At 46.7% G+C, this 22,542-nt stretch overlaps 1 protein-coding gene across 1 annotated transcript; it reads left to right on the forward strand.

The window, feature by feature from the left end:
* The first annotated feature begins 2,138 nt into the window (after positions 1-2,138).
* Positions 2,139-19,868, forward strand: TNFAIP2 (TNF alpha induced protein 2). Its single transcript, XM_038139079.1, has 12 exons — positions 2,139-2,533; positions 8,096-8,447; positions 10,074-10,701; positions 11,971-12,085; positions 13,289-13,414; positions 14,152-14,252; positions 14,342-14,440; positions 14,622-14,745; positions 15,697-15,819; positions 16,698-16,853; positions 17,923-18,044; positions 18,461-19,868. The coding sequence occupies exons 2-12, from the start codon at positions 8,108-8,110 to the stop codon at positions 18,600-18,602; spliced, it is 2,076 nt and encodes a 691-aa protein (XP_037995007.1). The 5' UTR covers positions 2,139-2,533; positions 8,096-8,107; the 3' UTR covers positions 18,603-19,868.
* The last annotated feature ends 2,674 nt before the right edge of the window (positions 19,869-22,542 follow it).

Below are 22,542 nucleotides of genomic sequence, written 5' to 3' on the forward strand. Positions count from 1 at the left end.
TCTGCTTCCTGTTTTGGCAGACGTTGCTGAGGGTGAGGTTTTTCCCTGCTACCACAGACTTCTTGGAAAGAGTGCCAGAGAGGAAAGTGGCTGTGCCAGCAGATAGGATGCCTGCCAAAAAGCACAGACCAGGAGAGGCATCTGCTCTCCAGCACTGTGCCAGCTCAACTGGACACCTCCTTCCAGCACAAACCATGACCCCAGACCATATCTGCTGCTGGGGATGTCCCCACACAGGACCTGAACAGCCCCTCCAAAAGTGCAGCCACACAGGTGTTGAGTGTGGGCATCAGGAGCACCAGGTAAGCTTACTGTTCACACTCAGCTTTAAATCCCTGGACCATTTTTTTACATTTTGCATCAGACCAAAGCTATCAGATGTAAAGCAGAAATTCTCCCAAGCACAGTAACCAGGCACTTGGACTTTTTACCTGCCTCACTCCCTGCCCCACAGCAGCTTCCCGGGAAAGGGGGAAGAGGTAGGCTCTGCAGAGCCGCAATATTTTGATTTTCTGCCTGCAGGGCAACTGCTTCAACACAGATCTCATCCAGATGTGTGCAGAAGATGCTTCCCATTGAAGCTATCTAAGCAAGGGACAGCACAGCGCTCACAGTTTCCACAGACCCTCTGCAAAGGCCCCCCACAGCCATTGCTGTCAGCCAGGCATCCCCTGGCTGTGGCTGGAGGGCAGCCCCTGCTGTGGCAGCATACTCTTCCAGTTAACAGGGGAACCACACTCCATGGCCAAGGATGCTGGTGGCTAGAAATCAGAAACAGAAATAAGGAAAACAAGTCATAGAATATGGAATAGTTTGGGTTACGAGAGATCTTCAAAGGTCATCTAGTCCAACCTCCCTGCAATGAGCAAGGACATCAGCTACATCGGGTTGCTCAGATTCCTGTCCAACTTGACCTTGAATGTATCTAGGGAGAGAGCAACTCTCACCTCTCTGGACAACCTGTTCCAGTGTTTTATCACCCTCATCATAAAATACATCTTCCTTTTCTATCATCTAAATCGACCCTTCTTCAGCTCTAAACCATTACCCTTGTCCTATTGCAACAGGCCCTGCTAAAACCTTTGTCCCCATCTTTCTTATAGGCCCCCTTCAAGTACGGAAAGGCTCAAGGAGGTCTCCCACCCACAAGTAGAACACAGACTTTCAGAGGCTTTGGGGTAAGGAAGGAAACCTGTCTTTTTCAGTCTCTAGGCAGGGAGTCAATCCCCACTCTGAAGGTGCTGGAGGGTATTCATGTCTCTGGGGAGTGCTGTGAGCCCTGCTCTGGGGAAGGCACGATGCAGGACCCAGATACAGGCAGCTGTGCTTTCAGGCATGCACCTCATCCCCAGCAGCCTAGTGGTGGCAGTGCCCTGCTCAGAAAGCAAAGCTTTCAAGAATCATGGAATACCCTGAATTGGAAAGGATCTACAGGGATTATGAAGTCCAACACCCACTTCTGCGCCAGACAACCTCAAAATTCACACCATGTGTCTGAGAGCATTGTCCAAATGCTTCTTGAACTCTGGCAGGCTTGATGCCATGACCACTTCCCTGGGGATCCTGTTCCAGTGCCCAGCCACCCTCTGGGTGAAGAACCTGTTCCTGATATTCAACCTAAACCTCCTCCGACACAGCTTCAGGCCATTCCCTTGGGTCCTGTCACTGATGGTCATCGGGAAGAGATCAGTGCCCGCCTCATCTCATTCCCTTTGTGAGGAGGCTGTGGGCTGTGATGAGGTCTCCCTAAGGCTTGTCTTCTCCAGGCTGAACAAGTCTAGTGACCTCAATTGCTCCACATATGGCTTCCCCTCCAGACCCTTCACCATCTTTGTTGCTCTCCTTTGGACACTCTCTAAAAGGTTTATGCCTTTCTTATATTGTGGTGCCCAAAACTGGCCCCAGCACTCGAGGTGAGGCTGCCTCAGTGCAGAGCAGAGCAGAGCAGGACAATCTCCTTCCTTGCTGGGCCAGGGAGGGGATGCTGTGCCTGATCCCCCCCAGGACACGGCTGGCCCTGCTGGCTGCCAGGGCACTGCTGGTTCATGTTCAACTTGCCGTCGACCAAGAGTCTCAGGTCCCTTTCCTCATTCCCCAGGCTGTTTGCACACCCAGAGACGACCACCCCAGGTGCAGACAGAACACGGCATTTTTGGAGGCACCTGCTCTATCCTTGACGGCGCATTTCCAAGTCCGCAGTGGGACACATGTCAGAGCCAAGCCCTGGGGCAGTGAGCGCAGAGCCCGGCACTCAGCGCTCTGTCGGGACAGGGCGCCGGGGCTCCTCCGCAGGGACAGACCCTCGGGACCAAGCGCTCCGCTGCCTGCCGCTTCTCCGCGGAGGGGATTTCTCAGTTCCCTTCTCCCGGGGGGGAGGTGCAACTGGAGTTTCCCAGCAGCTGGTCCCGCCCCCGCCTTCCTCCCCTTATAGCCGGTCTGCCCCCGCCCCGGGCACAGACCCTCTGACAGTGCCGGTGACAGTGACAGTGCCGCTGGCCCGCGTCCAGCCCCGCCGCCCGGGAGCCGCCGCAGAGTAAGTCCGTCAGTCTCGGGTCCTTCCCCTTCCCCTCGGGCCGGCGTCTCCCGCCTCTCCCGAGCCGCTGCCCCGCTCCGGGCTCACTTGCTGGGGAGCTCGGGGGCTCTCTGCTGGGTGCGAGAGTGGGGAACGAGGGGCCACATGCTGAAGGGTGGGTTGCCGGGCACAGGGACAGGTTTTAGCCCCACCTTGTAATTATCAGAATGGGGAATAAATCGGACCGCTGGCAGGACAGCAGCTCCAGGCATATCCCAAGGGCAGCGCAAGGATATGTGCCTGGTAATTCCATTGTGACAACATTTGTGCTGCTTTTGCCCTAAATTTCAGGGCACAGGCTCAGGCAGTGACTACTGTACACCATTCACCTCCTTCCTACCCTTCTGCCTTCCAACACCTTTCCCAAAACCCAGATGTAGGTATTGGGCACCAAAGCGTCCTAAACCCCGATTTGGCACTGGATTCCAGATCCAGTGTGGCACTTCTGCCCTCTCTTCTTTGTCTCTATTTAAAGGAAATGATTTTCCCCCAAACCACAGGAAAGTAATTGGATTGCGATTCACTCTGTTTGGCTGCACTGAAAAAACACCATTTCAGAGCCTGGACCCGGGATGGCCCTGGGCAGCCCCTGTGACTTGCACCCTGCCAGGGTCACTGTGCCTAGCTGGCACATTTCTGCATTGCCATGCTTGCCCTTCTGTGACTGCTTTTTCCTTGTCAGGGATGTCCCGCAGCTCCTAGGACCTGCTTTTTCCCGGAGCACTGAAAAGCCTGTAGAAATTCCTTTCTGTCTGTGTGCAGCAGCCCCATATCCACTGCATCAGCTCCTCAGCACAAATTGAAAAATTTGGCCCCAGGGTTAGAATCCTTGGTGTGTTCAAAGTAGAATATCTTTCTGAGGCTGCTACAAAGTGAGGAAGAGACTTTCTGTGCCTGGAGCATATGGCTGATCTAGAAGCCATGGTGCCTCACTTTGACACCCAAGTTCAGGACAGAAAACCTGAAGAAACACTCTCCAAAGTGTCAGCTGTGCTTTTCAGCTCTGATAAAGCAAATACAAGGGAGCAGAGAACTCAGGTTTGGGTTTGCTTCATTGACCCTCTCTATCAAAGATGTCTGGAAAGCCAAAGAATTTGAAAGTGCAGAGAGAAGCTCCCAGGGAACTTGTTTATCTTCTCAGTTGCTGGTAGCTCTAGCAGTGAACTTTGCAAACTCCAGGCCTTAAAGAAGGATTTGGCTTTGGAACTGTATTATGAAAACAAACTCTAGACAGCAGCAGCTGGTTGCTCTTGCTGGTTGCAGCAACACTTCAAAATTATGCTGCTCAGATTTGAAGCAAGAAGAAAAAATGAGGGTATTACAGTGCATTCTCTGTGTTTTTTCCAATAACAGTGTATATATAGAATTTTCTCCTTCTCTGTTTGAAAGATTCTCACTAACAACAGGAAATGATGGTTTACTGGATGGTATTTAGGTGTGTGTCAGTAATTTAGGGAAATCAGATTCTCATTTGGAAATGACTGCTGCACTGCACAGCTGTATCTACGCATGGTTTTATGCTGGCTTAAAGCATCCTCTCTCATTCTAGGTGAGATGCCCTGGGGTCCTCTCCCTGCTCTGCCACTGCCATTCCCCTGAATCCCTTGGGTTCCCCATCACCCCCAGCCCTGTAGGGGTGCCTGGTGATGCTAAGGCACATGGATTGAGTCCGCTGGGGAGGTTCTGTTCCTGCCTTGGCTTCTTTACTGGACACAAGTTTTGTTTTCCCTCCGCTCCCCATTAGGAGCAGAACTTGGCCACCATCAGGATGCTGCTGGAGCACATATTGGGTGGTGGGTGTCTCACAGGGGTCTGCAGATAGGACTATGGATGTGAGCAGCACAGTAGAGGGTCAAGGCGGGGCACTGGGTGGCCCAGCTCTTCTGTGGACTGTGATTTCCCTGGCAGAGCCAAGTGGTAGCCTCCAGATTTGTGGTGTCTCCATTCAGTACTTAACCCAGATTAAAAAAAATGGTAGGAAAAACCCCTCACCTCCTAGGAGGGCTCCCAACTTGCAGAGATTGAGTCTGGCATCTTTTTGGACTCTGCTTTGATGAATTAGCAGGTTTTTTAGGTGTCAGTGCGTGGTCTCAGGTACACTAAACTAGGTGTCCCCACATGGTCTGAGGTACATTAAACTGCCTGCATTGCTCTACTGCTTCAGAGATGGCTTGGCCCAATGCAATTCTCTTGTGTGGACAGATAGATAACTTTGCTAGGTAACTCTGGATTTCTGAGAGGCTGTGGGAGAATGGGAAATATCCACTAAAATGAGATATAAATCCTCATGACCTAGTATGTCAGCAGGCTGGAGAGGACCAAAAATCCAAACAAATGCTTGTTAATACTGGCAGCAGCTCAGGAAAAAGAAGTCAAGAAACAGGTCAGCAAAAAAATTCAGAATAGGGATAATTAATAAATCTCTTCCCCTGAGTGCTCTCTGGCACACCATGAGCTACCCCTAACCAATGAGATCATTCTGCATTAAAGTTGTTTCCTTTGAGGAGGAAATGCGAAGCCACAGTGCCCAGAGTCCAGGCTGGGTCCTTCTGTGTCTTGACTCTGCTCCAAGTGTATCCCTTGCCCTTGCTGCCCACCCCAGAAAACTCCAACTCAGAGGTAGGTGCTGTGATCAGCAGAGAGCTCGCTGTATCCCACCACAGCTACACCAGCAGTCCCAGCACCACAATCCCAGTGCTGCAGGGCATCTGGATGGGGTGGCAGAGAGTGCTCTCTGAGCTGTGCTGCTCTTCTGGTTTGAAACCAGCAGCTGAATATGCTGTGTCAGAAATAATTGGAGCTAAAGGCTCCCCTGGCACAAACCGTATTGCCACATAACAATAATGAGGATGACAATGATAACAGTAAATTAGTAATAATACTGAGTTGGGAACAATGTCAACTCTTGACCTCAAATCATTACATTTCCCAAGGCTTGAATTTGAGTTCTGGGAAATGATTTAGCATTTCTCCTGATAAAAAAATTAGAAGCTTGCTGGAGTTTTAGCAGGCTTTGATTTGTGAGAAGAGCACAGGCATAGAGGAGCAGCCTGCAGCTGTCCAAGCCAAAGCCAAGCTCCTGGCATGTTCTGCCTGCTGCATTGGGCTGGAGCACGTGCTGACAGAGGCAGGAGGTGCAGTGCTAGCACAGCATCTCCTGCCTGTGCACCCCAGATGTAACCAGGACCACCTCCTTTTAGCTGAGTATTTCTTGTAGAAAGTGCTGGCATTTTTTTTCTGTAAGTTTCTTAAAAGCATTTCTTACAGTAAGGTCTTGGTTATCTAACAATAATGAGAAGAGATGGACAGGGATTGTTTGGTACCCCTTGACATTAAGACTGGGTCTGCATTTCAAGGCAGAAGTGGGAGCTGGGGTTTACTGGTTTTTCCTGCTGCAGATACAAACACAGGCCAACCAGCAGTGGCACATGATAATCCCTGGGCAAGAGTTCAAGCTGGCCAAATGTGAGAGCATTGACAGCCTTACATAGGTGCTTGAGGCTGGCTTTTTTTGAGCACTACCACAACAAAGTTCTGATAGATGTTAACAACTCAGCTTCTAACCAGCTTAATCATTCCCTTATGGAGTCTTGTATGTGTAGTGTCACTTCAATGCTTTTCAAAGATCTATTGCATTTATCTTGGCATTGAAGAAGAATCAAAACTTCAAAGTCCACCTTTGTGATCATTATTCATTAAAATGAAAGACCTTAGCCTTTTGGAAAGGATGACGTACTTTCTTTGGTTAGAAAACAAACAAACAACAACAACAACAAAAAAAAAAACCCAATAATGCTTTGTTTGAAATAATAGGAGAGAGAGAAAGGACTCAGCTGAGTCTGAGTCTGTGCTTGAACAAACAGGAAGGAAAAGATTTGGCAGAATTAATCTAAGCGCAGTGTTGTACGGGAAATGCAGGTTACGAAAAGAGCCTTACAAAAACCAGGCAAGTCATGCACTTGCAGAGCATGCCTGTTGCCATGATTTTTTTGGGGGTTGGTTGGTTGTTTTTCTGGGTATTTTTGTATGGAAATGTAACAAAAAGGAACTCTCTTCCACTGCTTTCAGGATTCTAGTGGGGCATCCTGACTAGCATGGCTGGAGTGAACTGCAGGGGGTTTCCTTCCCCCTCTGCTCCTCAGTACCTGTGCTAGGGAGATGTATGTGCACAGATTCAGCCATGGCACAACTGCTGGCTAACCTGGGATTAGCTCAGTTAGTTCAGAGTATGGTGCTAATAATGCCTTTGGTTGTGGGTTCAATCCCTGTATGGGTCATTCACTTCAGAGTTGGAATTGGTGGTCATTGTGGGTCCTTTCCAGCTCCAGCTATTCTGTAGCTCTTGTCAGCTGAGCTCTGGTCTGCAGGCCCCCTTTGCTTGCTTGTGCAAGCAGAACTCCTTCCCAAATGAGTTTTTGTATTTGCTGTGTTTAGAAGGTAATAGCTTTACTAATCCTTAACATTGCCTGGCATCCAAAGCAGGGAGGAAAGCTCTCAGCAAAGCCAGGCTCTCAGTGCTCTCTGTATAACTTAGAATGAAAAGCCACAGTCTTCCAACAAGTTTTCCCAGAAATAAGTATCAAATTTTGTATCAGCATGACACATGTCAACATTATAAACTCAGCAAAGGTATTTGAAGATCACCACATTTTGGCTGTATAACTGAAGCCAAATTCTTCATTTGTTTGAAGTCTAATTTTTCTGCCATTGCTCAGTACAAGTAAACCAAAACTTGCCTGAAAGTTCTTCATACAGATGTGCTTCAGTCTCCTAGAAAGTCACTTTAAATAAAGCATTATTAGAATAAGGACTGGAAACTATGAGTCACTTTATTTATTTACAATAATTGCATAATTATAATCATTATACAAATGGTTATAGTTATGCAAATAAATATTTTGCAATCTATTGAATTACAGAGGAACATAATTCTAAATATGAATTCTGAGAAGAAGTTGTAACAATAACAAATTTCTGTTGTTAATTATTTGTAGTGTAAGTGTGTTGGTGGTAATGCAGGCCTCTGGCAGGATCATGTTTGTTTAAACAAGGCTAAACTACCCTGATCCTCGGGCCTTGTTCCCACTTACCTTGAGCACAGATCAGGAAAAAAAGGCCCTGAGCAAGGTGGGAATTGATCTCGATGCCATGTAAGAGTATGAGAGTTTTGTGGTTGCTTTGAAGGCACAGGACACTTATCCCACCCACATCATTCATGTGTCCATCCATGCTCATGTCCATAGTCACACAGCATCCCAATGGGAGAGCCTGACAAGCTCAAGGTCTCTTCAGGACATCTGCATCACCCTCAAAATGGGTCTTTGCTTTTTCTCTAATTTAGACCAGACGTTAGTTGGGATGGTGTTGCTCAGAAATTCTCCTGTGCTCACACCAGATGTGTAACATTCTCCATGTTGCCCACATATATATCTTGCCACACTTTCTGCTTGGTATTTTTCTTCCTAACTGTTATAATCTGTTGTTTTGTTTTTGTTTTTTTTTTTATTTTCCTGAAATTTACAGGCTAAAAGGAAAATGATGAAAATGTTACCTTTTTTCCAAAGTAGTCCTTTTGGAATACGCAGTGGATCGGAGGGTTGCATTGATGCAAACAGGCCATTTCAAAACACTTCACCATCAGTAGCTGAGCAAGACCCTGCCTGTCCTGAACCTTCTGCAGATGAGATCTGGTCCAGGGACCAGGAGAAGATGAGAGAAAGGCCAGAGGCAGCCTGCAGAGCTTCACGTGCCTCTTCCATCACGAGCAATGAGAGTTGCATCTCTGCCGGGGACAGCCCTGAGAAGGGAAACAAAGGAATAAAGGGAATGCTTAAAAGTGCATTTAAAATAGTTAAAAAGAACAAGCCACCCAGTGGTAAGTGCTCCTCCATCCTCCTTGCCCCATTTCAGGGGCCATAGTTTCCTCTAGAGGGGCTGCATGAGGCGGGGAATTGTCCCCTAGGGAAACAAAGGTACTGATAGATTGAAGTGACTTTTCCAAAAAGCCTGGGGAAAATTGGGCTGAGGGAGACATGACCTCAAGTCCTAGTCTTTTAGTACCAATGGCACAGTCCTTGAGGAGCTGTCCATTTGCAGGTTTTCCATCCAAAACAAAACTTATTTCTGCTTCCCATGGGGGCACAGAGAACTGGGGGTGGGTGAGAAACCAAGGTATAACTCTCAGCTCTGTTCCTCCATCTCCTCCTACAAAGTCTCATTGTTTTAGTACAAATTATTTAATTTCCAAGCCTTTACCTGTCTAATTGGCATCTCTCTCCCCACGTATCAAATGCTTTCCCTGACTGGTGGTTTTCCTTCTTGGCCTTGAATTTGCTGCTGAAAACAAGCCTTTTGTACTTTGGGTCTTACTGCTCCATTGCCCCATCTGCAATGTCTTTTTTTTTTTTTTTTAAGCAGCCAGAATTGCAGAAAATATTTCAGATGAGACACCACCATTATGTGGTACAATATATTCCTATTTTCCTATCTCAGCTGGATATTTCTCACTCAGTACATCCTGGGGTTGTAACTGACATGTTCACTTCCACCTCCCAGTAAGGATTTACTAATTCTCCAGGCGTCTCTCTTCCTCCTCCATCTCGAGCTGATTCACATCCAGCTTGCAGCAGAAAATCCTGTTTGTTGCTAAGCAACTTTTGTTCTATTGCATTTGAATCTTGTGTTTTGTGCCATTAAATTTCAGTCCATTTACTATTCAAGTTATCCCATTGTTCCTGTAAAATACACCAAGCCCTCAGTTTCGATAATGTCTCTGAACTTTGTGCAATCAGCAGATGCCAAAAGGGCACTCCCAGTTTTTGTGCCACAATCTTTAAGGATAAATGAAGTGAGATGAGTTTCATGAATACTATTAAGCTTTCTCCACCCAGGGTCCTCCATGCAAACATTACACACCTAACAAAACTTACTTCTTATATAACTTCGCCATTTTAACTAATAATTTCCCAGGTTTCCCTGTCTCAAGTAACTGGCTGTAGTTCAGATAAGACAGTTCAGTTGTATTTGTCTTGTTTGCTAAATGTGTCCTCCCAAACAATTTCTCAGGTCAGGTTGTGCCAAATCTATTTCTGGAAAACCCATGTGGTATTTCCTTCAGCACATCTTTAGATACATCTTTCTGTCTACATTATTTTTAATGCCATGCTTCTGACTTGAGGTCATTTTAATGGGAAGGGAGATGAGAAATAACTAACTCCACAAGGCTAAATTTTGGAAACAATTATAGGTGGCTCGTGAATAGCTGCCCATATGTAACACACTGGTGATGGGTATTCAAGTTTCCATTGCCCCAGTTAAAGGCAAGCTAGAAATAATCTGATCTTTAATTAAACAGACTTTCTATATGGCGTAGGAGCCCAAGAGCTAGCATTTTGGAAGTATAAGCATTTTTTTAAAAAAGATTCCAGAGCCATCATTTTTTATGAAACATAAGTCTAAATTTTCACTCTTGGTTAAAGAAAGGCTGTTCTGTTTTCACCAGTCAAACAAGTCATGGATCTCCTTGGAGAGCAAAAGCTTTGTGATGCCATTCAACATCTGTTTGCCCTGGAGAAGAGCCTGTCTAGCAAAGGTGAGGAGGGACTGAACACCAGCCAGAAAGACATCGAGTCTGTCTATGAAGTTCTGAAGCACAAAGTCTTCAGCACCTTGAAGGATTCTGTGCTGCTTGCAAAAACCAACCCAGATCTGCTACAGCAGGCAGTGGAGGCTCTGAAAGAACAGGAGAAAGAAGATCAGAACTACATGTCAGAGAATCCATCTGACCAAAATATGCAATTTAGACCTAGAAAATGGAAAGAGCTCTGGATGGTTACAGTAAAGGAGTCGGTAGAGGCTCGAATGAAAGACACAAGCCATACTCCTAGAACTGAGAACCTCTCTGCAGTTGGCCAGAACCTCCTGCACATGGGAAAGACAATGAAAGAAGATTTGACCGTGGTTGCCAAGTATATTAACAAACTTTATCCTCCTGAGTTTAATGTGTTCAGCATATATGCAGAACTCTACCACAATTATTTTGCCTCCCAGGCAAAGAAAAATGCTGAGTCTCATCTGGAAGACAAGGATATTTACCTTCTTCTTTCATGGGTGCACAACTTTTATCCAAAGTAAGTGGGCTTTTATACATGTTTGCCCCTGGAAATCAAAACAGGCTCATTGGCTTTAAACCCAGGCATTTGCTTGATTTATGAGTTAGTATTACTGTGGTGCAGTCCAGCACCTGGCTAAGTTACTGGTGTTACTGATGATGTGCTGATTTACAGTCCTGGCCAGAACAGCCAGAAGGGACACTCTCAGGGCTGCTAGACTGTAAATGAAGGGCTGTTTCACCATTCTGGCTTCTGAGCAACAGACACACAAATGTTTAGGGCTTCATCTGTGGGGTAAATTGGTCAAGTTCATTGCCTTGATATCTATTCCAGTTGCAGACCTGGACTCACTCTTGCAAAATTTGGAAATTTCAGCCCTTTGTACCAGAGGGCAGTCAATAAATAGAACAGCCTGAGATGCAATTATTCTGGGCATGGAGGATGTTGCTTATGTGCTACCCACAGTCTATGTTTTCCTTACCTTTAGGAGAGCCAGGGGTGCTCCCCTGTGAGAGGCCACCATTAGCCAAGAGTCCCCATAAACTTTGTATGTTATTGAACTGAAAACATTGTTTGTTGTGGCTAATATCCTGGGTGGAGAATTGAGGGCTTTCACTTCTTAGGTGGAAACCAGTAAAGACACCAGCAATGTTTCCTCTGTTCCAAGGTCATTCAGCTCCACTTTTTCCTTTTCGTGTTTCACTGATGAGTGTAATGATTCAGTGTTGATCCCGGAAGTTTTCCACAGCCAGTGTTGTGCTCTAGTTCAGGATATTCAGGCCTGAACCAGCCTGTGTTTGGAAGTGAGCAGTTGTGAGGAGTAGGGCTCAGCCCAGCACTGGGGACAGTGTTGGCCAGGGTAGCAGCTGCTTTGGTTGTGTTCCTAGAGGCCACATCCAGGTGTCTGCTGAGGGACCACCTCCCAGCCATCAAACACCAGCTTTTCATCTGTTTGTCTCTCTGTATGGATGGAGAGAGGTCATCTCCAGGGGCTATACTCCCCTGCTTGCTTCAGGTCTCCCATTCCCACCTGAGCACAGTGGCTGGTACAGGAGTTTGACAGACCATGACTCCATTCACAGGGTTGCTTGTGGTCCCACCCTCACAGGTCTCACCCCTGGCACATATTCATTCAGCTTCTCCAAGTCCTGCCTAGACTGAGGACAATGTACATTTCCATCTGTTTTTTCACTGATACCCTCAAAAAGTGTTAGTGATTTGCATCAACATCTGTCTTGAATTACACTGTCCTTGGAAAATACAATTGTTTGGCTTTTTTCATTCCAGAGACATGAGAAAAGATCATGCTTTAGCCATGGAGTTGGATAAAGTTAAGCTTGGAAGCCTTTTGCCTTCAAGTCTGAGCAAAGAGCTTGAAAAGAAATACCTTGACAGTGAAGAGGTAAGAAAGGTTGAGACACTCCTCTTCTTCCCTTCACTGCTCCCATATGACTCCTCAGAGAAGCTGTGACTTGTCCTGCACACACAACTTCTTCACCAGTGAATCACACACCCTTCCAGGGAGAAGCAAAAGCTTTTGTTTGTTTTTGGGGAGCAGGTCACCTTTCTGCTAGATGGGACTTGCAGAGCAAACTTCTGCTTAGCCCTGGGAGCCATGAGAAAAGAACTGCTCTGTTCTTGTAAATCATGTGGTAGCAACAGGGGGAAAATCCAACAAGAGATCTTTATGGGCAGCTTTCTAATTGTCTGATAAATCTCCAGAGGGATTTACGATCCCTCTCATGGGAATCTCTGAAGGATCTTGGATTACTCCTGGTCTCTACAGAAGTGCCAGACCTTGGGTGAGCGCAAAGCATGGAGATCTGGTATTGACAAATCTCTTTAATGGAGAATCCCCTGGTCTGCAGAAAATAAAAGTTGCTCTGTTTTTTGTATCACCCTTCCCTTAATGGAAACAAGAAGCCACTTTTACAGTACTCCCATAGCTTAGTGCTTTTGGCGTTTGGGGCTGGAATTCGCAGAAAATGAGAAGATGAGTTCCAAGTTTAGATGTGATGGTTTGCATATGGAAGAGGTGGTGTGAGGTCTGCAAAGCTCATGAACAGGACACTGGGGGATCAGCAATACCAGACACTGCACAGACCATTTCCAAAGCCTCACTGCAGCACGGAGGGGTCAGAGCAGAGAAAAGCTGAGAGCACTTTGTTTTCCTCTTCAGCGCTTGTGTGGCGTCAGAAGAGCTCATGAAAAAGGATTGCAAAAGCAGGTGGCTCTGAGTGTGACACACACAGTGTGTGGTTGGGGGAATTTGGGCTCTGGCACATTTAGCTGCTGCAATCTTCCTACCCACGCTCCCCTCCCTGCCCTCCTGATCCCCCAGATGTGGAGGTGTGATGGGATCTTCACTCCTACCTTAAAATACTCAACTCACTGTTGTGTAGGTGGGTATCGTGAGGGAGTTGTCCTTGTTGCTGTGAAGTCATGGGTCAAGCATCTCCTAACAAGGAACCTTTATATCCCAGCCAGGGCTGAGGAAAAAGTGTGCTGAGCTGGGCAAAAGGTGGGTGGGTGAGTAAAACCTGCATGAGGCAGGAGCTGTTGCATCCATGTTGTAGTAAATGCCATTGTTCTTCCTTCCCTAAAGGTTACTGTCAAAAATTCACTGAGCAGATGTTTAGATAAAGAAATCCAAAGATGGAAAGAAGACAAGGAACCAGAGAAGCTAAATGGGCATTTTCAAAGTGAACTGCTAGGAATATTTGTTATCCAGGTAATACAGAGCTATTTTAAAAATAAACAATTGCATCTTTTACCTACTTAGGATTTGAGACCAACTACGGTCAGTGCAGAAAAGGAAAAGGCCAAGCCAGTTGTGTAGAGTGGGAGCAGAGGTGGGTGGTACAGGGAAGCTCAAAACCATGGTCTGTCTTGGGCCTGGTGTACCGTGGGACAGAGGCAAACGCCTCTATAAACAAAACAAAAAGAAAATCTGCTTTCATTCTCCTGTGCAATTTCTTCTGCATCACCAGCAGCAGAGAGACAGGAGACAGGCTCAGTTGATTGAGAAATGGGGAGTCTCTTTCTTCCTCCCAGGGAAAGTGCCACAGGCAGAGCTGCCCCTTTCCATCCTCTGGCTGCAGAGGATTAGTTGAGTTTATTTTTAAAAAATAAACCTCTCATGTGTTGAGGTTATTGTGGTTAAATTGTTCATTTAAGGGCAATCTAATGACATTCAAAAAAAAGAAAAAAAAAAAAGAAAAAAAAAAGAAGAGACAAAACCAAGTGTGAAATTCCCTACTTTCTCAGCTGTTGTCTAGATTTTCTTCATGCTTCTTTTGAACCTCTCAGCTGCTATAGCTGCTCTGTGTGGTCCCTGGATCAGTTGCAGGGGGGGATGCAGGAGAGCTGGGTGCAGCTCTCAGTAAAGGATATGCAGCTTCTTTTACCCAGCAAACCTGGCCTTTTTGGAGCAGGCAACATTTCAAATTGATCTCACTTGTTTGTTAGAGCATCTACAGCAGCCAGAAGCGAGCTGAGGACATCAGCAAGGCTGTGGGTGAGGAGCTGTCCCGTCGGCTGCTGAAGGAGCTGCCAGCCTTCCTGAGGAGGTGAGGTGGGGAGGGGCTGTGGGCAGTGGGGCTGGCACAGCACCTGGGCAACCACTCACCCACTTCTCCTCTTCCCATCTCCCCTCCAGCTACAGGGATGCCTTTGAAGACTTCAAGGAGAAAAGCAAGAAGCACACATACTACAAGCCTATACTGATTGCAAATATAAACAACTGCTGGAATTTTAGGTAAGGGTCCAAAAGAAAAGGTTTTGCTCCTTCCTCTACAGGCAATGTATAGAGGGGAGGTACTCCCGAGTGAGCAAATGTAGGTCCATCTGCCTGCAGAAGGTTTAGAGACCTCTGAATTTCTCTCTCTCTCTCTCCTCTAAGGATAGACTGTTCTGACCTGGCTGGTATTTTCTTGCAGAGAATACACGGAGAAATACGTGGCAGAAAAGGACAACAGTAAAGCTGATATCCTCAGCACTCTCGCTGATATTGAAAACAGTGGCTTTGATGTGCTGCTTCAACAGCTCTTTGCCCAGCTGAAGGTACCGTATCTGTGCCCCACATCCTCTTGCCCCATGGCTCAGCTGATACCAGGGCAGGGCATGTTCTCCTGCCGTGCTATCTGTTGCTCAAATCTCTGATTCTAATCAGCCAAGTTCAGAAGGGACAGGATTGGTCCTAGCCCACACTGCTGCTGGAAAACTCCCACGAAGCTCTCCTTGAGCTGGTCCTCAAGCCTGCAGGCAAAATGGGTGCAGTGACATGGGCATGACTGTGCAGGTGAACATAAACCTGCTGATGGCATCTGAGACAACAGCTACAGCAGGGAGAGTCTCAACCTGCAGCTATTTGCTCTCCACACTGTAGGAAAACATCACTAATGGCATAAACTGCAATTACACAGCTTTTGGCTTCTCCATAAAGGTGACCTGAAGGGCATTTCTGTACTTCTGGCTTCCTTTTTTTTTTTTTTTTTTTTTTGTTGTTTGTTTATATAACACAATCTTTTCAAGTTAAGCAATTTTAGTGGAGGAAAAGGAAGTGTAGGAGTCAGGAGTGTTCAGCCACAATCTCTCCTGCTTTCTCTGTAGAGCCTTTTGGAAGGCACGAGAGAACAGGGGTGCGATTTTTTCCTTTTCATGTTTATTTACTGTGGCTGAGAAAAATTATGATTGAAAACATCTCATAAAGATTCATTTTTTTTTCCCCTGATAATCAGACAAGATGGTGAGGGGAAAAAAAAAAACAAAACCAGAAATAATAAAAACACCTCCAATATTAACCTTTCAAGCCCTTGGTCTTCTTCATCATGAAGAGCCCAGATGGGGACACAGCCCCTTGTTCCCCTGTCCCTGTAAGGCATCACCACACACCCTGCACAGGACTACACACCACGCTCTCGCTACATGGGATACTCTATATGTAGAAATGACAAATACACATGTGCATAGAATTTGTTCGAGGTAATTTAGGAAATTTTCTTTTTTTTTCAGCCAATGTACAAGAAGTTTACAGAGAATAAGTGGGATTCCAGCAGTGAAATTATGAATGAGATCATTAAAACCACCAGCAAACATATTTCAGACTTCCAGACCTTAAAGGACCCATTTTACCATGTAAGTCCAAGAGAACTATTGGAGGGATTCTGGGGTGCTGGGACTGCATTTTCAGCTATGATCCTCTGCAGCTTGAGCTGCCCTGACCTCTGGTGAGCTGGCCTGGCACCAAGAAGCCTCTCAGACAGGGTTTCCATCAGCATGCAGTTTACCCAGATTAGGCACGTAAATGTTACCTTTCTCTGACAGAAGCAGACTCCTGCAGCTCTGCTGCACTGTTTGCAGAGCAAACCACCCCTGATGCAGAGAAAGTGCTTTAGAGACCACCCAACACGTGGCTTTATGTACAGATTTGGTTCAGCAATCTTGAAGCACAGACACAGTTGCATGGTTCGGTCTCATTGCTCCTTTGATTGCCCTGAGGACTGGAGGAGTTGGATGCAACTGGGAGAAATCCCAGAGAACTGAGCCAGAACCACATCCTTACTGGTGCTGGACTATATATATGAAATTTCATAATATAAGACAATATTTGATTTCCTGTCTTTGTCTTTTTAGTAGCTGGGACAAATGATCATGTTTTATGTGTTAGAGAGAACAGGAAGAGCAGCATGAATTCCTGTTTCTCTGGAATACTGTCACTCCTCTAGCACATGGAGATCTTTTCTGCACTTTAAACTCTTCCCAGAAGGAAACAACATTTGGAAATTCCCATTATTATTAGAGCACAAAGAAATTCTCAGCATCTAGGATGTGCCAGAACCGGTCTTGGGAGGCTGGCAACCAGGGCTGTTCCTGCTGTGTAATCTGCAGCAGGCATTGGTGGGGCATGTCTCACAGCACCCAGGATGGTTTTGTCCTCCATCCACACACATGGTTTGTTATGCCCCCAAGCAAAAGAGGGATGGATGATGATTCCCTCCTCTCCTTCCCAACAGGCTATCGTTGAGAAGATCCACGCCCGTTTGGTTAAAGAGTACATTGTGAGGCTGCTGAAGAGGAAGGTCAGCCTGAAAACTCCAGCACAGCAGCAAACTCTGGCCCAACACATCTCCAAGAATGCTGCTGACCTGGAAGCCTTCTGCACCAGCAATGTACGTGAATGCTTGCCATGAACACTCAGCACAGGGCACAGACACACTGAAAAACAGGAAAGTAACTCTGAGAACTTCTGTTAACCTTTTCAACTCAGCTTAATTTCCTGGAAGGCAGGACCTTAGGCAGAAAGAGGTCTCTAAATGCCTGTAGGCAGAAAGGGTCCCCTGTAAGCAGCGTGCCCCTCCCTGCTTGGAGAGACATGATTTCATCTTCCTTTGTCCCACACGCAGTTCCCTTTCGAAGGTTTATATTAATAGGGTCAAAAGACTTAGATAATCTTTTCCAGTTTCAGTACAGCTTCCATGGAGTCTGGGTTTCCTCTCACCCTTGATTTCCCCCACACTGCAGCTTTTAGGTCAGCCAGGGACTAAAGCAGGCAGTGTGGGGGTCCTGTGGTATGCAAGGAATTTCTCCATGAGAGCCACAGCTGGAACATCCCTCTCTGTCCTTTGAGATCATCTCCCTCCTTCCATGCCTCTAATTTTGCCTGCAAAAAAAACTATCAGCTAAGCCAAAACCTGTCCTTCATCACCCCATGCATGTTTGACCGGAGAAGGAACAAGTCTGAGTTTCACACAGAGTGGGTAGGAGGTCAGGCAGCTGCACCTTGGAAATTCCAGTGGTCAGGAAAAAGCTCTAGCTGGGGCTTCTACCCGATTTTGGCGATACCTGGAGATGCCAAAGGCAGGGTTGTGTTTGAAGCTGGGGCAGAGCAGCACGTGGCAGTAACTCACCTGGCCCATCAGACCTTGGTACACACACCAGGCAGTGCAGAAACCCAAGGAAAAGGAAATGAGCAGATAGAACCTGCTGAGGTGGATGTGGAAGTCTCAGTCTTATGGCAAACCACACACCACTTGTCTGAGAGGATTAAAAACCATCAAAAAGCTAATCCAGTTTTTCCAAGGCTGCCTGAAGCAGAAACAGCACTGAAAACAGTGAGGCACCTAAAATCACTGCTGTGTCCTTTCCACTTGCCAAGAAACAGCCTCAGGGGGCAGCTCCTGGGGTGGGGGGCAGTTTGCACCCCTATGACGTCCTGCTAACCACTTTTTCTTCTTCCAGGGATCTCAAGCCACATGGCTGAATTCAGCACTCCCCAAACTGGCTGAAATAATCCGACTTCAGGATTTAGGTGCTATTAAAATTGAAGTTGCAACACTCGCCACAACATACCCAGACATCCGGTAAGAGATGCTGAAACAGATTTGCTAATCCTCATAAGGAATTTTAATTGAGCCAGAAAGCAGTCAAATATGAATATAGGGGAGGTTCATATAAATTGAGCCTATAAACCTGGGTGGGGGCTGCCTTCCTGCCTGTGGCAATCCCAGTCCTATCAGAAAGCAAAGGAAGATATGAATAAAAGCCTGTTGATATATTCCAAATTCTGGCCCGATTTTCTCCTTTACCTTGGAGATTCCCTTCCCTACCCCAAACGTCCCAGGACAGTCCAGGGTCTTGTGTAGGACTGCCAGATACTGAGCTGGCACCCACAGGGGACATCAGTACATGCCACAGGGTGGGAGCCACATCCTGGTGCAGTGGCCCTGACGTGGAGGTGTGTGGGAGGAAATAACACCTGCCCATTTCTTTTCCACAGCAAAAGGCACCTGGAAGCGTTCCTGCACATCAAAGCCAATTTGTCACGCAGTGAACTCAAGAGCATCCTGGGCTACTTGGCAGACAGCACAGCGTCCACACAGCCCAGGGCCCCGCTCTTCTCCAACATCAACGTGTCCTAGACCAAGGCATGCCTTGGCACTGCCCTGTGCTGAACTGTGGGGTGAGCTGGGGATGGAGACCAGCTCCTGGAGCAATGCATGGCACACACTGCCACCTTTTCCTATGGAAAGAGCTTTGTCCCAGTCTGGTGCTCAGCATCTCTGTGGGAATCATCGTCCTCCATGTGGGGGCTGGGCACAGGGTACACCCATGGGAGGTGCAGTGCCCTCAAAGACCAGGGCTGCTCTTCCCACCAGTCATGGATTCCCTCAGAGGTCTCCTTGGTGCCACCACATTCTCTGCCTGGACACTGCCCTGGAGCTCTGAACTCCATCTACCTCTCAGGGTGCCACAAAGGCCACATCACAGACCAAGCAGGCGCCACCTATGTAGCTTTTTATCCTCTAAGGAACTGAAGGGAAACAAAAACTGAAACCAACCTTCAGACATGTGTAGCATCCCATGAACTCTCGAAATGTTGGGAAAGTCCCATGTGAGCATGCTTGCAATCCATCTGCCTTCCTCAGAGCCAGGCAGGGTAGGCTGTGTTAGGCTGGTGGGAGAGACACCAGGTTCCTGGGGAGGAGGAGCTGCAGCTCAGCTGTGGCAGGGCTCCTGCCAGTCCCCTTGGGGCAGCTGCAGGCTCTGACTCAGGGCAGCAGCAGTGCAGCAGCAGGGCCTTGGGGTTTCTAATGGAGAACTGGCCCTGGAGAGCGTGTGCTTCCTCCCCCTCTAAGAGGTGGGAGCAGCTGGGCCCCTGGCAGTGACCCCATTGACTGCATATGCACAGAGGGACCCTCAAACAGAGGCTGGGAGCAAGCTGCCTATTGCAATGGATTGTCTGGGTTAAGCCAGCAGCTGATAAAACACTCTGGATATTACTGAAGTCCTCCTTACCAAGGAGAGGACTTCAACACCCCATTAACAGCGCAGGCTTTGAGTGGGGTGTGGAACTGGTCTCAAATGTCATCAATACATACTGAGCACCCTGTATGTGTCACCATTCTCTTGCTCACTCTTTCCCCTTGTGCTGTGAGATAGATAAGATGTGAAAATACAAACGGGTCTCTTGTGAAACTCTGTTTTGTTTCTTACAGCACAGTTTTTTTGGGAACTTAATCACTTGCCAAAACAGCACTGTGTATATTTGGAGACCTTTCTCTTCTGTTCTCCTCTGTTTCAACTTTTGTATCAGTCTGTGGAAAGTCAGTCTGGAAGGAAGATGCCTGATGACTGTGCAAACTCTGTAATGTATTAATATGTATATGCAATATACCACCAGTGTATTTTTGCATCCAATTTTATTTTTTCTCAGTTAGAGATACTAATTTGCAATGTTTATAATAAACAGTATTCAAATATGCCGGAACAGTGACAGTTTACTGTGTTGCCACAGCTCTGTTGTCCTTCAAAGGGCCATTTCTCCCAGCCTGCTCTGGTGAATATTACCCACTGGTTCCAAGTAGGGGGTCTGGGTGGACTATAGAGAGGCTGGAAAAGCATTGCTGCTGCCCCATAAGACGCTCGCTGAGCAGGGTGGGCTGCTCACTACCAGTGGCCAGCGGCACACGCTCAGAGAAATCTTCTGCCAACAGGTCCTGCAGCAAATTTGTGCCACGAGTGAAAAACAGTGCTTTGATTTTAGTCTGCAGCCTGGCCACAGGCAGCACAAATCACCCTCTCCTTCCTTAAGCACACTCACACAAAACTCATATAGACACATGGGTTAAAAAATTATTATTTAAACACTTGTCTCAGCAACAGTTTAAAGGCAAATGCCAAAATGACTTCTGACTGTGCTGAGCACTCATGACAACTGTCACCTATTGGGTAACATTTTCTTTCCCAATTAGTGAAAGGTCACTTTATTGCTATAAAAATATGTATTTTGATTTAGAGATCTGTTAAGGGCCTACAGAAATGCATCATACAAGTGATTGCACTGATATTTTAAAAAAAATCCAGCTAAGTAAGTGCCCAAAGGGAAACAGTATCTATTTATATATCATAATTAGCATGGGTAGGAGAAAATGGTTTTCATACACATTTCATAAGCCATATGGAAGTGCATTGTGCAATTCTCTTCATCCTGCTATAAAACCCCAGCTTTCATCTCTAATGAGCCCAGGAAACTAATTTATTTATCTTCCCGCATGACTCGACATTTAAAATGGCATTTATTTATAGGTGGCATATTACACATAGCCAGGTAGTTTCAGGAGGTTGCACAAATGTCTTCTGATAACAGTGTTAGTTCAATATGATAAATAGCACTTCTAAAAACTAAGTAAATAAAATTTTCTGAGGTCAGTGTGGCTCGACTTTTCTTTATCGTGCAACCTCTGTTGATGCTGATGCCTGCCCTTCACTGGAGGCAGAGCAGATAGCCAAGATTAAAAAAATAAGATCAATTTTATAGAACAGTTAGGAAAGCTGGTTCCTGAGCACAGATCCTGCGGCATAACCAGCTTTCCCTGTTTGCTGTCATCAGTGTCCCCAGCACATCAGCACACAACAGCCACCACACTGGGCACAGGCTGAGCTCAGACATGCACACACACACTCCTGGCTCCCTACCCATCCATCCCACCTGGCACTTCCATCATTTGACAGCAGACTTGCAATTTGCAGTGCAAAAGACGAAAGGACACAAACCACAGCATAGCAGGGGGTGGTCTGAGGCATTACTCCCTCCTCTGCTCCTGCAGGAGCCACCTGTGGTGTGCTGAGTCCCCAGGGAAACCTGGAGAACCTCTCCCCTTTCTGCAGGGGAAGCCTAAACCTCCAGAGAGCTCACAGACTCAAATATGAGTGTGACTGGGAGAAAAAAAAAACAGCAGGAATGTTTTGTTAGGGCCTGATGAGAAACTTTGGGAGCTGCTGGCCTGGAAATGAAGGGTTAAGAAGCCAGAATGCCAGCAATTCCTTCCCTTTGGGCCTGGATACTCTTTCTAAAATCTACTAAAAAATGACAGCACTGGAGTAAAGGCCACAGGATTTACTGGTGCACTGATTTTGAGAGAGAGACACACTAGAGCAAAGTGGTTTGGTAGGTGGGCTTTTCCAGGTGGATCCTGCTGGCTTCAGTGACAGGCCTGGGTGACACATTCCTCACCTGCTAATTGCTGTAAAGCAGGAAATGTATGTGCAATTACATCTTCACCAAGGATGTGGCAATAATTTACCAACATCCATTTTCAAATCCTGCCTTTAGCATAGTTAATATGAACTTTAATAGAAGAAAACATGGAAACCCCAATCCAGTGGGAAGATTGGCAACGCATCCCAGAGGAAAGGCACACCTGCAGTGAGGAGTGGGATGGCAGAGCCTCCTTCCCAACAGGATCTAGGGCACACGGGCTGCAAGTCTGGCATCTCCCAGGAAGGTTTCACTTGCTGCTCTATCATCTGCCTCCTGCTTGGGTCAAAAAGCCAGTACTGGGGACCAAACGGGCAGGAGCACCAGGAAGGAAGGATGTTTTGGGAATGGGCTAGAGGTAAATGAGCTTGAGTGTGGCTCTAGCAAAATCATGCTTTCCCATGCTGTAGATTGAAACCCACAAGAGTGATTGCTGCCTTCCTGCATGACTTAGAAGAGGATGTGGCCACCCCACCATGCTGATATGCTTGAAACACAAAATAGCTTTCCTGTAGCCACAATAATAGATGGCAGCTAATGTCAGGGGATTTCAAGAATTACTCATCAATGCAGGAAACATGGATTTCCACCCTAGCAAAGAAACAAATCCACAGTAATGGGAAGAGAGGTGAATCCCACTTCCTAGGGGGAAAAAGAGGAAATGCAATGGAGCAGACACGCCCATTAGGCTGTTCAGGGGCGTGTTACAGAGGAAAAGTTAACTGTGTTTTTTTAAAGCAGTATGAAGTTTTTAAGGTTACCGTGAAGTGAATGTTCACACCTGCTGGGCACTTCTCTCCTTGCTACCAGGGGCTTTCTCC

This window comes from Motacilla alba, chromosome 5 (assembly GCF_015832195.1).
Source record: "Motacilla alba alba isolate MOTALB_02 chromosome 5, Motacilla_alba_V1.0_pri, whole genome shotgun sequence".
Classification (NCBI taxonomy): domain Eukaryota; kingdom Metazoa; phylum Chordata; class Aves; order Passeriformes; family Motacillidae; genus Motacilla; species Motacilla alba.